This window comes from Podarcis gaigeae, assembly GCF_964106915.1.
Source record: "Podarcis gaigeae genome assembly, chromosome: 10".
In the NCBI taxonomy this organism is placed as follows: domain Eukaryota; kingdom Metazoa; phylum Chordata; class Lepidosauria; order Squamata; family Lacertidae; genus Podarcis; species Podarcis gaigeae.
Genome location: NC_139686.1, coordinates 27,627,261 through 27,642,103, shown reverse-complemented (window position 1 = coordinate 27,642,103; position 14,843 = coordinate 27,627,261). Strand labels below are relative to the sequence as shown.

At 46.2% G+C, this 14,843-nt stretch overlaps 1 protein-coding gene across 7 annotated transcripts; it reads left to right on the top strand.

Annotated features, from left to right (window-relative positions):
* The first annotated feature begins 1,472 nt into the window (after positions 1-1,472).
* FOXRED2 (FAD dependent oxidoreductase domain containing 2) lies at positions 1,473-13,813 on the top strand. Of its 7 annotated transcripts, none has more exons than XM_083701136.1 (11): positions 1,474-2,076; positions 2,542-2,645; positions 3,454-3,566; positions 4,036-4,800; positions 5,115-5,366; positions 6,338-6,604; positions 6,791-6,957; positions 7,944-8,109; positions 9,276-9,517; positions 9,825-9,995; positions 10,755-13,813. In XM_083701136.1, the coding sequence occupies exons 4-11, from the start codon at positions 4,274-4,276 to the stop codon at positions 11,015-11,017; spliced, it is 2,055 nt and encodes a 684-aa protein (XP_083557262.1). In that variant the 5' UTR covers positions 1,474-2,076; positions 2,542-2,645; positions 3,454-3,566; positions 4,036-4,273; the 3' UTR covers positions 11,018-13,813. The 7 variants fall into 7 exon arrangements, with proteins under 7 accessions (XP_083557261.1, XP_083557259.1, XP_083557258.1 ...); XM_083701137.1 differs by having other exon boundaries at positions 2,542-2,845; XM_083701135.1 differs by lacking the exon at positions 2,542-2,645 and having other exon boundaries at positions 1,473-2,076; positions 3,504-3,566.
* The last annotated feature ends 1,030 nt before the right edge of the window (positions 13,814-14,843 follow it).

The following is a 14,843-nucleotide window of genomic DNA, read 5'->3' as shown; positions in this document are numbered from 1 at the left end:
ACATGCTTTTCCGTTGAGCTACAAATCTTCCCTGACTATAACACACTCTCTCTATCCATTAAGAGTCATTTGGAACAGGTAGATTTTCAAAGTCCTTTTAAATGCAGCAACTATTAAGAGTTATAACCATTAGTAATTTAATAGATATCATTTGTGATCTTCCACAGCCTAAAGTGTAACTTGAATTGAAGCCATGTGCAAGAACCAGCTCTCTGTCAAATGAATGAATGTTTGTGCTGCAGTGCCAAAGGGGGTGATTGCTTGAACCTCTGTATGATGCTCATTAATGGCCTTGGCAAACAGACCTGGCTAGATGAGGGTACTGCAGGGTTTTCTCTAATCATATTCCAACAGCTCCCACGTGGATTTAATCTCTTTCCAGCTGCTGCAGAGAGGTGAACGTGTAAAGACCAAGGTTTCCTTGAAAGAACTGGGTGTTCTTTTATTGTCAAGAGGTTAGCTACCTGCTGCCGCAGATCCTAGCTGATTAGCATCTTGGATCCCCAAAACGCATCCCAAGTAATAAACAGCCAGTCATTTCACCTGCCAATCAAATGTAATTACTCTGCCTTTTTAGCAATTCACAGCACTGAAGCAATGCACCACTGGTGGGTGCAGCATTTGCTGCTTTAGCAGCAAGGGAAGTTTTTTGTTTACTGCCTAGTGACCCAAAGACTGCAACGCTGTGCATACTTACCTTGTAGTAAGCCACACTAAACCTGCACAAAATCGCACTGAGAGCAACAACTCACAACAGAATGGCCTGAACTTCCTACTTGGGAAAGTAAGAATGAAAATGGCAGCAGCCAATTGCTCAGGTTTCTGGGGTTTAATTGCATCCTTGGGCTTTCACATTGACGTTATCTCCATATTAAGAGATTCAACTGAGAATAGGATTCTGCCTCCGTCACCTATACTAAATACAGATTGGGTGCATGAATGGGGTTTCCAGCATGTTTCCCACACTGAATTGCTCTCTCAGCTCAGGTTGGGGAATGGGCTCGTAAGAGTTGGTATGGTGAAGAAGTTGGGACATGAAAACAATGGCAATGCCATAGCGAGGCTATGGGGATGGAAAGAAGCAGCATAGCATTTTATTGCCAGAGAAGGGAGTAGCTGTGGACCAGACTCTATCAGATGAATGACATGACATGGAGTTTTGAATAGAAGAAACGGCCACAAACAGGCTTTCTGCATCTGGACCTATTTTAATTCACGGCATTTTGGCTTCATGGTTTACATTGTTTTCTTTTTTCCTAAATCCATGGTTTGGCAATACAATTTTGAGGTCAGTTCTGACCACTACCCTCACATACTGGGAGAGAGGATAGATGTAAAATGTAAAGCACCTAAACAATAGAAACAAGTCAGTTCTAGATTCTAAAAGGATACTGCCAGGAACTAAATTATAAAGAATGTGAATGACCAAATAGCAAAGGCTGGAATCCTAGACCTAGACACACACCTGGAAGAAAGGCCCCTACTTAAGTAGGTGTATAGCACTCCAAAGGAGATGATGTATTAAGTCTTGCAGCAAAATACATGTGTCAGTCTTTTAGGGTGCCACGACTGCACCGTGAGCTTAATATTAAGGGCTAAAAGGAACATATTTTCGTATCTTGGGTGCCACGGGCTTCTTCCGTCGTTTTGGGAGTTTTTTGTGGCGGGAGGGGAGCGCATTTGATATTTTGGCGTCTGCCCCTTTAAAAGCGACGCCATTCGGCTTCGCCCTCGCAGCACGTGATCCAGAAATCGCTCTAGCGGCGCCTCAATGAAGGCGGCGCGGAAAGCTTCGTCGCACGCTTCGAGAGGCGCCGGAGTCACGTGGCACATCCGCCCGGATTGGGCGCCACGAGCGAGCGGGTTTGACTGGGTAAGGAGGAGAACAAGAGGAGAACAAGGAGGGGTGCCGCTCTGGCACAGCGTCTCGCTGCGATCCTTTAAGGCCCGGCCCTTACTCGGAGGACTAGAGCAGCACGCACTCTTATGACGAGGGTCCGCCGCGCGCCGCTGCGGGGCAGCCGCACGAGACTGAGACCTACCTGATCGCCTCCTCCTTTCGGCCGGACGCTCCAGGTACGTCAGCACGTCACGCACCAGGCACGCCGCTAAGCCTCGCCCCGCATCCCATTGGGCGGAGGGAAATGGTCCCTTGGTGCTATTCCCTTTGCCGTCCTCTAGGAGGCGCGCCAGGTTACTGGGGGAGGAAAAGCTTCAGCCCCATTTCCATGAGGTTGGATCATGTCGCTGCTAAATGATGAGTTCCACCAGGTTTAGGCCACTGACCATGGACTGTGCTGACTAGGACTGAGAGGAGCAGGAACCCAGTAACATGTGCATGTCCCTTAACCATTGGCCTAGCATTTAGGCTTATATCCAATCCTCCTTGGCTAGCTTCTTTTCTCCCTGAGGGGAAATAAGCAGTGCAGTGAGCTCCACAAGCAGGGTAAGGGTTGTTCCTGTTTTCCAGGGGTGATGTGTTCGCTTCTTCAGCAGAAGGATTATGTTGTTGCTTTCCTCCTTCCTTCATATCTGTTCCAGGGTGTTGCATGAACATTCCTGCATCTGCAACGTGAATGCAAAAGCCGAACGTAAGTTCCATTGAAAATGGCTCTTTTTTGCTTTCTGTTCAAGCACTGTCATTCGTACGTACGCACACTTCTTAAAAGTTAGCCTCCGAGACTCAGAATGGTATTTATATGACAAATACAGATTTACGAAGCACTCAGTGGTAGGATGGAAGATCTCCAGTTCAATGCCATCCAGCAGTTACTGCTGCTCAGAGTAGATGGAACTGAGCCCGTATGGAATCAGGATGAGTTCTCTTGTCTGTTATGTAAAGCAAGTTTTGTATGAACAATTTCGTAAGCTCAAATTTCAACATCTGTGTCTGGGTGGGGGAACCTTTGGCCCACCAGATGTTGCTGAACTGCAACTCCCATCAACCTCCTCAAACTTGGCCAACAACATAACAACAACAAAACTTGGCCAACAACATGTAGTTCAGCAACATCTGGAGGGAAAACAGTTCCCCATGTTTGGACCACACAACTCATTAAAAGTAGCAGGAACACTCATCGTTTTCATCTCGCCACTCTGTGTATCATCCTGCTGAAAATTATTCCCACAGATAATTGGTTGACGAACCATATACTGCAATAACTTAGTAAATGGTCATTTTATCCAGGGTCACGTGCAGCATTATCCCAAAACAAGTGAAGCTATGGGCTTGTAAAATACACATGGTGACAAGAGAACATACCATTCTATCTCTACATTTGGCAGTACCAAAATGAAAAAAAGAAAGAACTCCTTGTCATGGGAACTAAGGACATGGTGGCAAAGGGCAGCACTTAAAAAGAGGAATGCACTCACTGGTAGTTACAGAGATTTTGTAGCGAAAAGCAGAAATGGAAAAATGTGGAGAGGAGCCAAAAACTGCTTGTCTTTCAGCCTAGTCCAGGGAGAGACCCTGCGGTCCCATCTCTCTCCCTCTCTTGCAGCCTGATGGAATGATTGATGTATATGACAGTGGATGGAGATGGGGAATAAAGCTGATTGATATGGTAACAATATATTCCATAGGGGCCTCTGTAGGCCATATGTGTAGCATTACACATGTGATACCATATGTGAGGTGTATCGGAGTATGCAAGCTCATTTTGTAACACGTATAGTGGCCTTTTGTGGGTGGTTCTCAGGCTTTGTCACCATCCCCTCCTGTCTTGATATATCCTATAGAAGAGGGGTGGGAAACCTGTGTCCCTCTAGATGTTGCCACAGTTACAACGCCTATCATCCCTGAGCATTGGCCATATAGGATGAAGCTAATGGGGGTTGGAGTCAAACAATAGCATATCTAACACAATCACTCACAGCACACAACTATTTGGTGAGCAAAGACCTGACAAAACAGGTCTAGAAGGGTGAAACTTTGCTTTGGAAGTGTGAGCTTTCAGGGCAGTGTGATTTGCAGTGGCATGGAGCAGAAATGATTTTCAAATAAGACACTTGCCTATCTCCTCAGCCTTGTAGCTCCTGTCTGTGGCTGGAATATGGTTCCTCAGCAGAAGATACTGATGTGACTGCTACTTGCATATCTCACTTTGTGGTCTGGACTGCAGCACCTTGGAGAGGAGACAAGACACAAAGCTGAGCCTATGATGTATATCATCCTAGTTCCAAATAATTAAGCACCCTTAGGAGTTCTCATTGAACTTATTTTAACTTGAGTCTTTTCAGCTCTTAGAATTTCATCCTGTTGGCCACTAGTATGATGCCATCTCCTTCAAAGTGTGTGCAAGAACTTCTGTTAATCTTTGCCTTCAGTTTGGCCTCCTGCAGGGCTACTGATGCCCTATACCATGACTACTGTGTCATTGGGGCTGGCCCCGCAGGCTTGCAGATGGCATATTTCCTCCAACATGCAGGCCGAGACTATGTGGTCTTTGAACGCAGCCATGCGCCCGGGAGCTTCTTTGCCCTGTATCCACGCCACCGGAAGCTTATTAGCGTCAACAAGCGTTACACTGGCAAATCCAACAGTGAGTTCAACCTTCGCCATGACTGGAACTCGCTACTCAGCCACAACCGACGGCTGCTCTTTCGACACTACTCGAAGGACTTTTTCCCAGACGCTGATGCCATGGTGCGTTACCTGGGGGACTTTGCTTCCATGCTGGACCTCCAGGTGCGTTACAACACGTCCATCACCCGTGTGATGCTGGAAAAGGACATTAAGGCATGGAATGGCCATTTCTTCATCCTAACTGACCAGAATGCTCAGTTTTATAAATGCAGGTGAGTCATGAAGAAAACCTACTTAGAGGAGGAAAATGTTCACATGGCACAGCTCCGATTGGGCCTGATTGTGAAAGTGTAATTTCCTATAGAACCTACAACCCTCCAGATCTTCTTGGACTCCAACTCCCATCAGCCCCAGATGACATGGCCAGTGTCAGCAATGATGGGATTTGGAGTCCAATGACATATGGAGGGCCACAGCTTCCCCAGCCCTGCTGTCTAGTCTGTGATAGCTTTGGAAATTGGAACAGATCTTCTGGATTGACTATGCCTTCAGCAAGCCTGATCGAAATCCTTACTGTATGTTTCAGTGTCCTATTGGTAGCTACAGGAACGTGGGTTCCTAACAAAGTGAACTTTCCCGGTTCAGAATACGTTGAAGGCTATGAGTCTGTGTCCATCGATCCAGAAGACTTTGTTGGCCAATCTGTACTGATCTTGGGCCGAGGAAACTCTGCCTTTGAGACAGCGGAGAACATTTTGGGCGTCACCAATTTCGTGCACATGGTGGGCCGCTCTCGTGTTCGCCTTTCCTGGGCCACTCACTATGTTGGAGATTTGAGGTAAGAACCTTTTGTCAATGAGAAGTGACAACTAAACATCCAGGGTGCCCTAAAAGCTGTGGGGAAAGCATCATTTAACATCATTTAAGAGAGGCATGGGCAATGCCCAGCATGCTAGGCCCCTTAATGCTGGCTCCCAGGTCTCTCCCAAAGCCAGCCAGCCTTTCCTAACCTGGTGCTCTCCAGCTGTTCTGGACTACAGTTCCCTTCAGCCCTAGTCACCACAGTGCTGGCTAAGGCTGATGGGAGTTGTAGTCTAGAACAGATGGGCTACTTTCTGAAATGTGAACTAAAAGTGACTACCCCCCCCCCCAAAAAAAAAAAGGTTGAAAACAATAGTAAAAATCAATTATGTGTTTATCCTCACTGTTTATCCTCGGGTCTTTTACAAGTCACTGTTCTCTTACATTTCTTAACTGCCTTTCCATTGTGTTCTCAAAAGAACACACAATAAATGCTGTCAAACAAATTTTGGTCTTCCTCCTCCCCAGCATTATTAAAACCAATACAGAACATGACTACATAGAAGGTGTGCCTTATACCAGCTTCTCTGCGCCGGCTGGCAATGGTATTTCCACAGTTGACATGCAGAGCGCTAAATCACATCTGTCTTGTGACCCTACGATTCTTGGATTCTCAGCTCCCGTTATCTGTACAGTGGTACCTTGGGTTACATACGCTTCGGGTTAAATATGCTTCAGGTTACAGACTCTGCTAACCCAGAAAAAATACCTCGGGTTAAGAACTTTGCTTCAGGATGAGAACAGAAATCGTGCTCCGGCAGTGTGGCGGCAGCAGGAGGCCCCATCAGCTAAAGTGGTGCTTCAGGTTAAGAACAGTTTCAGGTTAAGAACGGACCTCTGGAACGAATTAAGTACTTAACCCAAGGTACCACTGTACTCCACTTGGAAATTCTCTGAACGTGGAGCCATTTTTAAATTTATGTAACCAATAAACGTTCCCTTCCTTAGAGCCATTAACAACGGCCTCCTGGACACATATCAGCTGAAGTCCCTGGACGGGCTTCTGGAAGGTGACTTGGAAGACTTGGTTCTCGTCAAGGATAAGAAAGGAAAGCTGCACATCACCCTCCGCTTCTACCTGGAGAACAGCAACAGCAGCGAAGCAGAGTCCATCCTCCTCCCTCAGGACGAGCTGGACAACTTTGCCACTCGAGCACCTTATGACCGCGCCATTGGCTGCCTTGGCTGGAAATTTGACTTCTCCATATTCAACAAGTGAGATAGGCCTGGGCCCAAAGTGACAGGGAGGATGCATGTGACCAGGGGGTGTGGGGGCTGGGCAGGGGGCATGGCTGAAAAGTTCTGGTTTGGACTCTGGCTGAGATTGTTTCAGACGCACCCATAACCTTGCTCTGTCTCAGCCTCGACTGTTTCCATTTGCCCTTTCCCCACCCCACACAGGTCTGTGGGGCTGATACAAGGCAAAGGCAGCAAGAAGAAGTATCCTCTGATCAAGCACAGCTACGAAGCCAAAGCCACCCGGGGCCTTTTTGTTCTGGGAACCGCAAGCCACTCAGTTGACTTCAGGAAATCTGCTGGAGGCTTCATTCACGGCTTCCGATACACAGGTGAGCTTGGAGACAGGAGTGGGTTGTGGAGAAAGCCAACGTCAGCCAGCCAGCCCAGCACTGAAGCTGCTCTGGTATGGGGTGTTTCTCTTCTTTTTATTATTATTAGTTTTGGTAACTGAATTGAACAACGCAACACTTGTTATTGTATTTATTATGAAAATTAACATTCCGCCCTTCCTCCCAAAGAAGGCCAGGTCAGCAAACACACAAGCAATAAAACAACGAAAACACCTTAAAAACAATACCAGTATAGATGCAGACTGTTGTTGTTTCCAAAGTGTACTAACAACAGAAATGCTACTATAAATAAAGGGAAATAACATAGCACCATAGAATTTTAGAGGTGGGAAAATTCATTATGTATTGCAACTTTATGTGGAGTTTATGTGGAAATTTAATTATAGATGGATAGACAGACAGACAGACAGACAGACAGATGATAGATAGATAGATAGATAGATGATAGATAGATAGACATACTGTATATATATTTTTTAAAAAATAATTTTAGAGTTGGAAGGGACCTTGGAAGTCCTTTAATTCAACCCCCTGCACAGTGCAGGAATCTTACAACTGCAGCATCCCTGAGAACTGATCTCTGCTTACAGACCTCCAGCAAATGAGAATCCACCACCTACCAAAGCAGTCCGTGTTCCACTGTTAACAGTTCTCACCTGCCCCTGGAGCAGTAGAGGACATTGCATGAAGATCATTACAAGATGAGAGGCCTTTACCTCTTTATATCAGTTGAGAAACCTTTGGCCCTCCAGATGTTGACCTATGGTCAGTGAGGATGGGAGTTGTGGTCCAACATCATCTGGGGGGGGGCAGACTCCCCACCCCTGGTTCCAGTTAAAATTATGTTACCACTTACAATAGTGAATGAAGAGAAACCAGCATTTTATGTCCTTTCTCCTTAGCTTGTAAGTACATTTTAAAGTAATCTCTCTCTCTCTCTCTCTTTCCCTACCCACCTCTCGCAGCTCGCGTAGTTCATCGCTTATTAGACGTCCGTCACCACGGAGTCCCCTGGCCATCCTCCCTCTATCCCATTATGCAGCTAACGAATGCCATTGTCAAGCGAGTGAATGAGGCATCTGGGCTCTATCAGATGTTCAGTGTGCTAGCGGATGTCATTCTGCTAAAAGAGTGAGTGAGTAGCGCTCCCTTCGTTTCCTTCCTGTGGCCCCTAGAAATATATCCTAGCAGCACAATTCCATTCCCTCTTCCATTCCTTGCTTTGCAGCCTCAAGACATTCCGGGAATCCAGGAGGGAGGGAGCCAAACTCACATCCCATGAAATAGTGTTCGAAAGCTCTGGCACAGCAGTCAAGAAGGCCCATCCTTCTTGTGGGGGCCGGTCTGACCTCTGGGTGTGATGGATGGGACCTGAAGCAGGGCTGCCTTGGCTGTTGTTAACCCAGCAGCAGCCAATTTGATGCCTTCCAGAGGCTCTTGAACTCCAGCTCCCATCAAGCCCAGCCAGCATAGTCAGTGGAAGATGGGAGCTGTGATTCAGCAACATCTGGAGAACCAGGGGTTTCCCATCCCAGCATTTCAGGATAGTTCATTTGGAATAGGCAGGTCCTTGCGGTACCAGGGACCAAGTTAGCATAGGACTAAACCAGCTCCTGGAATTGGGCCCAGTAGGTGTTTCAGAGCAGGTGTAATCTGACTATGCCAACTCCTACCCAACACAAATAGGATGGTAGCAGCTGCAGTTTTTCAAGCAATCTTATACTGTGGCCTTGAATCAGACTGTCTTGTCTGCTCTGTACTGCCTGCCCTGACTGCCAGCCTTATCTTGAGATTTCATATACTCTGCCACTGAGCTACAACTCTTTTGCATGGGCAGCCTCACATGGTCACTAAGGCGTGAATGAAATTATTCAGATATCTCTTCCAGCAGAGGGCACAGAGTACCAGCCTTCTAGACAATCCTAGAATAAGAACACAAGCAGAACATCCTGGATCAGACCAGTGGTCAGTCTGGACCAGCATCCTATTCCCCCAGTGGCCAACCAGATTCTTGTGGGGAAACCATAAGGAGCATTCGAGCACAAGACCGCTCTCCCATCCTGTGGTTTCCATCAACTGGGATCCAGAAGCCTTAAGCCTTTGGCCATGGAGGTGGAGTATAGTAGTCATTGCCTAGTAGCCATTGCTAAGAGTAAAGCGAGGTCTAGGACCCCCAGCAAGCTGTGAAGCCAGTATTCCTGGGTGGGAGAGTGCAGACTTATCTAGTCCTCTGAGCCCACCAGCACATGCACGTTCTGCTAAGTGAGTCCAAGACTATTTGTTCTGGTTGTGCCTAGGAATGCCACAGAATTTGAGTACCTGGAGGAGTATCCGGTTGGGGTCCTGCAAGACCTGGAATGGCGCACGGGGAAAAAAGTTCAGAATGGGCTTTTTGTCATTGTGATGGAGTATGGGAAGAATTTTTCTGGGGCTGACAAGGACGTCTTCTATTACAACCGCGCTGTGGGTGAAGCACGCCATGCTTGGCAGTCCAATTTCCTGCACCCTGTCATTTATTACTACAAACGCCTCCCTACCGGTAAGCAAAGTGGGTTTTCAGTTCTTCCTGCAAGCATTCCTGCTTTTCATTGTTGTGCCTCTCTAACAATTTTGGGGGGGAATGTTAGAAACCTTGAGTCAGGCTTGGGAAACATCTGGACCACCATGTCTGCCCACCCGGCCCCATCTCCTTCAGTTCTTTTCTGCTGCCTTTTTCAAGTGATGCTTCCATTGCTTCCTTCCTCTTTTGTTAACTTTCTCCATTCCTCCTGTCCTGCCTACTCGCCCTTGATTCTTTATCCTGAATGTACTTTTATGTTTGGCGCTCCCAACGACTCTCCCAACAGAGCGTGAAATGAGGCTCTGCCCACCAGACTGGCCCTTGCCCCGCCCAGACGCCATCCATCACATTGTGGAGGACTTTCTGACAGACTGGACCGCTCCAAATGCCCACATCCTCCCGCTGAGACGGTTCTTGGAGAATTGCTTGGAAACTGACCTGCGCAGATTCTATGCAGGTAACCTGCAGACTGGTTGACTGGAAACCACTGTGTATTGGGGTGAGGGGGGGGAAAGAAGATGGTGGAGGGGAGCCAGTTAACAACTAAGGAAATATCAGGGTTTGAATCTGGTGTCTTCTCTTACCACTGAGCTACAGCTCCTTCCCCTAAGCCATTTAGCCTCTAGTGTTTTCTGCTTAGGAAGTGAGTTACATACAAGTAACCACCTACTCCCCCTACCCCAACTTGTAAGGTAAATAGAGAAATTTAATCAGTGTTGGTGGAAAATATTCATATTACAGTGGTGCCCCGCAAGACGAACGCCTCGCAAGACGAAAAACCCGCTAGACAAAAGGGTTTTCCGTTTTGGAGGCACTTCGCAAAACGAATTCCCCTATGGGGTTGCTTCGCAAGACGAAAAAAATCTTGCATCCCCCCGCGGTTTTTTTTCGCTTTTTTCGCCCTTTTCTTAAGCCACTAAGCCGCTTATCAGCTGTTCCGCTGATAAGCCGCTTAACAGCTGATCGCTGGAAGCCGCTTGACAGCTGTAGCGCTAATCCGCTAAGCTGTCAATGGGCTTGCTTCGCAAGACGAAAAAACCGCTATACGAAGAGCCTCACGGAACGGATTCATTTCGTCTTGCGAGGCACCACTGTACCAATCTCTTTGATTTGTAGGTTCAGGCTGGATTTTTTTAATTGAATAGTTCATAAGGTTGGTAACACTCATTAGGATGTTAATGATGTTAATGTGGAACATTTCCCCCCTTTTGTTTAGAATCCTGCTTCCTGTTCGCCCTCACACGTCAGAAATTGCCTCCCTTCTGCCAGCAGGGATACATGAGAATGCAAGGGCTCATGGGTAATGAGAGGCTTAGTCGTCATGGAGTAGAAGCAGGACTGCTTGAAGACTACACTGCTGTGGACTCCCCAGATGAGCGGGAAACTGGCAGTACACAGTCACATGACCCGCTGTTGGAAGATCACATGATACCAAACCACCAGCTGCAGCATCTCATAAGCACCAAAGATGAACTTTAGCCTTCCTTAGACTGCTTCAAAAACCACAAGGATTGTGGTCACGGTACCATGACATAGACCTCTCCTGGGGCTCCAGCTTCCACTGCGTATACTTGACTTGGATTCCTGCCCATTCCTTCATGGGGGACCATGAATTGCCAAAGACTTGTGTAGATCTGTTGTAATTTATGAAGATCAGAGTCCTTTACAGGATAAGTGAGGGCTGAAACTGGGTAATGCTGAGGCATCCTGTCGCTCCTGTTCACTGTTATAGCCTGCTGATGGTGTTGCATTTCTGCTGTAGGGGCCAGTCTCTAGCTTGTCGCAAGGGAGAAAAAGGGATGGCACAGATGACTTGCCACGAAATGTTATTCCTGACTGCATGTTTTGTGGTGGTCAACAGCAGAAGTTGTTGGTTATGGATGCTATGTGTTGTTTTGTCCTTGCATATCCTTGCAGATTTTGTACATGCATGACTTTACAATCAGTTCGGTAGTATTGGCTAAAGGAATGCTGCTAATGTCTAATGCAGGGAGATATTATTGTATCCAGGAGAGAAGGGAGATGTCTCAAGACTCTGCTAAGGATGAGCAGCTAGACCTGGATCCCTTTGTTCCATGTTTGACAAAATGCACTGCTGCCACAGTCATCAACTTGTTCTGCAGAACTGGCATTCTTGTGTGTCAGCTTGCCCTTGAAAGGAAGGAGAATCCCTGCACTCTTAACAAAATATCTCTCCTGTTTGCACTACACCCAGTTAGAAAGCTCCCTTAATTCAGTTCAGTTGTGATGAATTTTTATTTTCTATTGTGATTGTATTTGTAATATCCTGTTTTTTTAAAAAATGTAAGAGTAGGTAGGAAAACTATCTGCACTTTATTGCACCCCTACACACTTCCAGCAGACCAAGCTGGAAAGAGTCCGTCTCTTATCTATATTCCCTTGCTCTTTAGCAGATGGACAGAATAGCCTTCTTCCTGCCACGGTCACGGCACTTGTGCTTCCTGGGGAGACACCTTTCCAGCAACTGATGCTCTTTGCAAGGGATACACTTTAGCCCTCTTGCTTTATTTATAAATACTTAAACCTCATTTCTCGCCTACCATTTGGTCTGGAGAATTAAAATGAAAAGGGGCCCCATGCCTAACCAAAAGGCTGCTGCAAATTTAGAACTCGGCAGGATGAAGTTACAGGGTTAGGGCACATGGAAGGGAAGGACCTGTGGCACAGCAGCTGCACATGTTTTGCATGCAGACAATCTCTGGGCCCAAAGGCATCACTTTTTTTATTCTGTCTCTTCGGTGACTCTTTAAAACCAGAGATCCTGGTTTAAAACAAACTCTGGATAAAGAAGCTGGCTTCTTGGCCTGTGGTTTGAAGTTGGCTTGTTTTGAAACTGACAATAAATTGTTCTAAACCAGGATATCTAGTTCATTCATAATGAGCCAGGATTCTGCAAAACTGAAAGTAAACACTGGCAAAATGCTTCACCAGGCTGCATTAGAGGAGAAGGGGAACAAGCTCCCATTGGCACATGTAGTGCTAAAAACTATGTCTAATATTTTTCTAGGTCTTTTGCACCTAGGGGCCTCTGGCTAAGTTGGTGCATGTGAGGATCATACAAATCTATCATACTGGGAGATCTGAATTCCTTATCTAAAAGATAGTGCAGACTCAGTATATACAGCCTTATTCTCTCCTGTAATTACTCCAAAGAACCTATTGACAGTATATGTGTTGCCTTTAACTGGTGGTTTTCTTTTTAAAAAATGCTTTAGAAGGGGTCATTTTCTGTCACCCTTTTCTCTGTGTGTCTTGGGGTGAAAGACAGATGCAGTACCAAGAGAGGGGATCACCTTTGTTCAGTTCAACCTGAGGCCACACCAGAAATTTGCAGAACTTTCTTGCTTGAGAGTGTGCCACTATCAAGCTACCGCCATTCCTCTCAGTGTTACATTCATCATCCTTAACAAGGTACTCAGATTGGTAGTCAACTAAGCTTGACTCAGAGTAGACTCATTGAAATTAATTGACTTAAAATCATTGTCGAGTTGGAAGGGGCCCCCAAAGTCATCTAGTCCAACCTACTGCAGTGTAGGAATCGCAGCTAAAGAATCCCTGACAGATGGCCATCCGACCTCTTTTTCAAAACATCCAATGGATGAGAGTCCACCGCCTTCCAAGGTAGTCTATTTCACTGTCATGTTTATTCATTTCAGTGGGTCTGTTGTAATGGGTCTAAGGCTTAGTTGAATACCTCCCTCAATCATCTTCTTCCAGGTTTTGCTGCTGTTTCCTAAGTGTAATCAGTACAGCTCTCTCAATCCAGAACACAGATTCAGCATGGCCAAGGCTCAAATTAATACAAATGTGTCAGCAGTTAGGGCTGGAGATTGCAAAAGTATTGCTTCACCAGCCAAAGCCAGAGTTTACCAAAATCAGTGCTTTTGCAAGAAATTCTTCAGAGAGGATGGGCTTTGCTACTGCTCCACAGAGACTATGGCCTTGCTGTTTGCCAGGCTAGAATACACTTGAGTAGCTCAACACCCCATTACTCTGCTGTCAGTGCCTAGGTCACATTCAGATTATTTGCACAGAACTTAGTGGTCCTGTGGCAGACTGGGAAAGTTGCAGTTTCTTTTTTATATGTTCATTTTTTCAGAACAGTATTTTTATTAACTTATTTTAAGATATATGTCATGATCAAATGGATCAGCTGTTGTAATGGTGTAGTATATTGCATATAAGTTTTGTACGGTTGTATTATTGTGATGAACTTTAAAAGGAAAAAAGTGTTTTCCAAGCCCACCAACAAAAGTAGTGTCTGTCTTTGCTCAGCTATGGAATGGGGAGGGTGATTCATAAAGCTTGGCATTGGACTTCAGCAGAACAATGGGGGTGGAGACACTCCTTCGGGTATACTGAGGCCGTTTAGGGTTTTGAATTGTACTTGGAAACGTACTGGGAGCCAATGTAGGTCTTTCAGGACTGGTGTTATATGGTCTTGGCAGCCACTCCCAGTCATCAGTCTCGCTTCTGCATTCTGAATTAGTTGTAGTTTCTGGGTCACCTTCAAAGGTAACCCTATGTAGAGTGCATTGCAGTAGTCCAAGCAGGAGATAACCAGAGCATGCACCACTCTGGCGAGACAGTCCGTGGGCAGGTAGGGTTTCAGCCTGCGTACCAGATGGAGCTGGTAGACAGCTGCCCTGGACACAGAACTGACCTGCGCCTGCATGGGCAGCTGCGAGTCCAAAATGACTCCCAAGCTGCGCACCTGGCCACACAGGGGCACAGTTACCCCATTCAGGACCAGGGAGTCCTCCACACCTGCCCACCCCGTCCCCCATATAACTTATTTTGAACCTTCTTCACACCTCCAAATAAACAAGGAATCAAGCAAAGACATCACCATGTTTTTTTTTAATGCAGTTTTGAATTGTTTTCTATGGGCAAACTTTGTGTAGCAAAAATGGCCACACAGTGAAACATGAGTGTAGGGGGCACAGAGCAGGTGTCACTACTTAGTTTTCACAAATTATCGACCTAAAACTTTGAACTTCATGGGTAACTCTATGGATTTTCAGAGAAAAGTTCATAGAGAAACACTGTAGCTTGCCTTTAGATCTGAGGATACTTTATGCAGTAATGTAATGGTGGTAGGAAAAAAGTCCTCCGTCCTAGTGTCAGCGAGCACTGCCATACAGCAGCAGCACAGTACTGGGTTGTATAGAAGTTTTACTTTCCCACTGAGAATCCGAAAGCTTTTGCCAATCTACTGCAAATCACCCACAAGATCTACAAATAGATTCCGAGCTGCCTTCTGCCCTCCCTGCTTTATTCTATT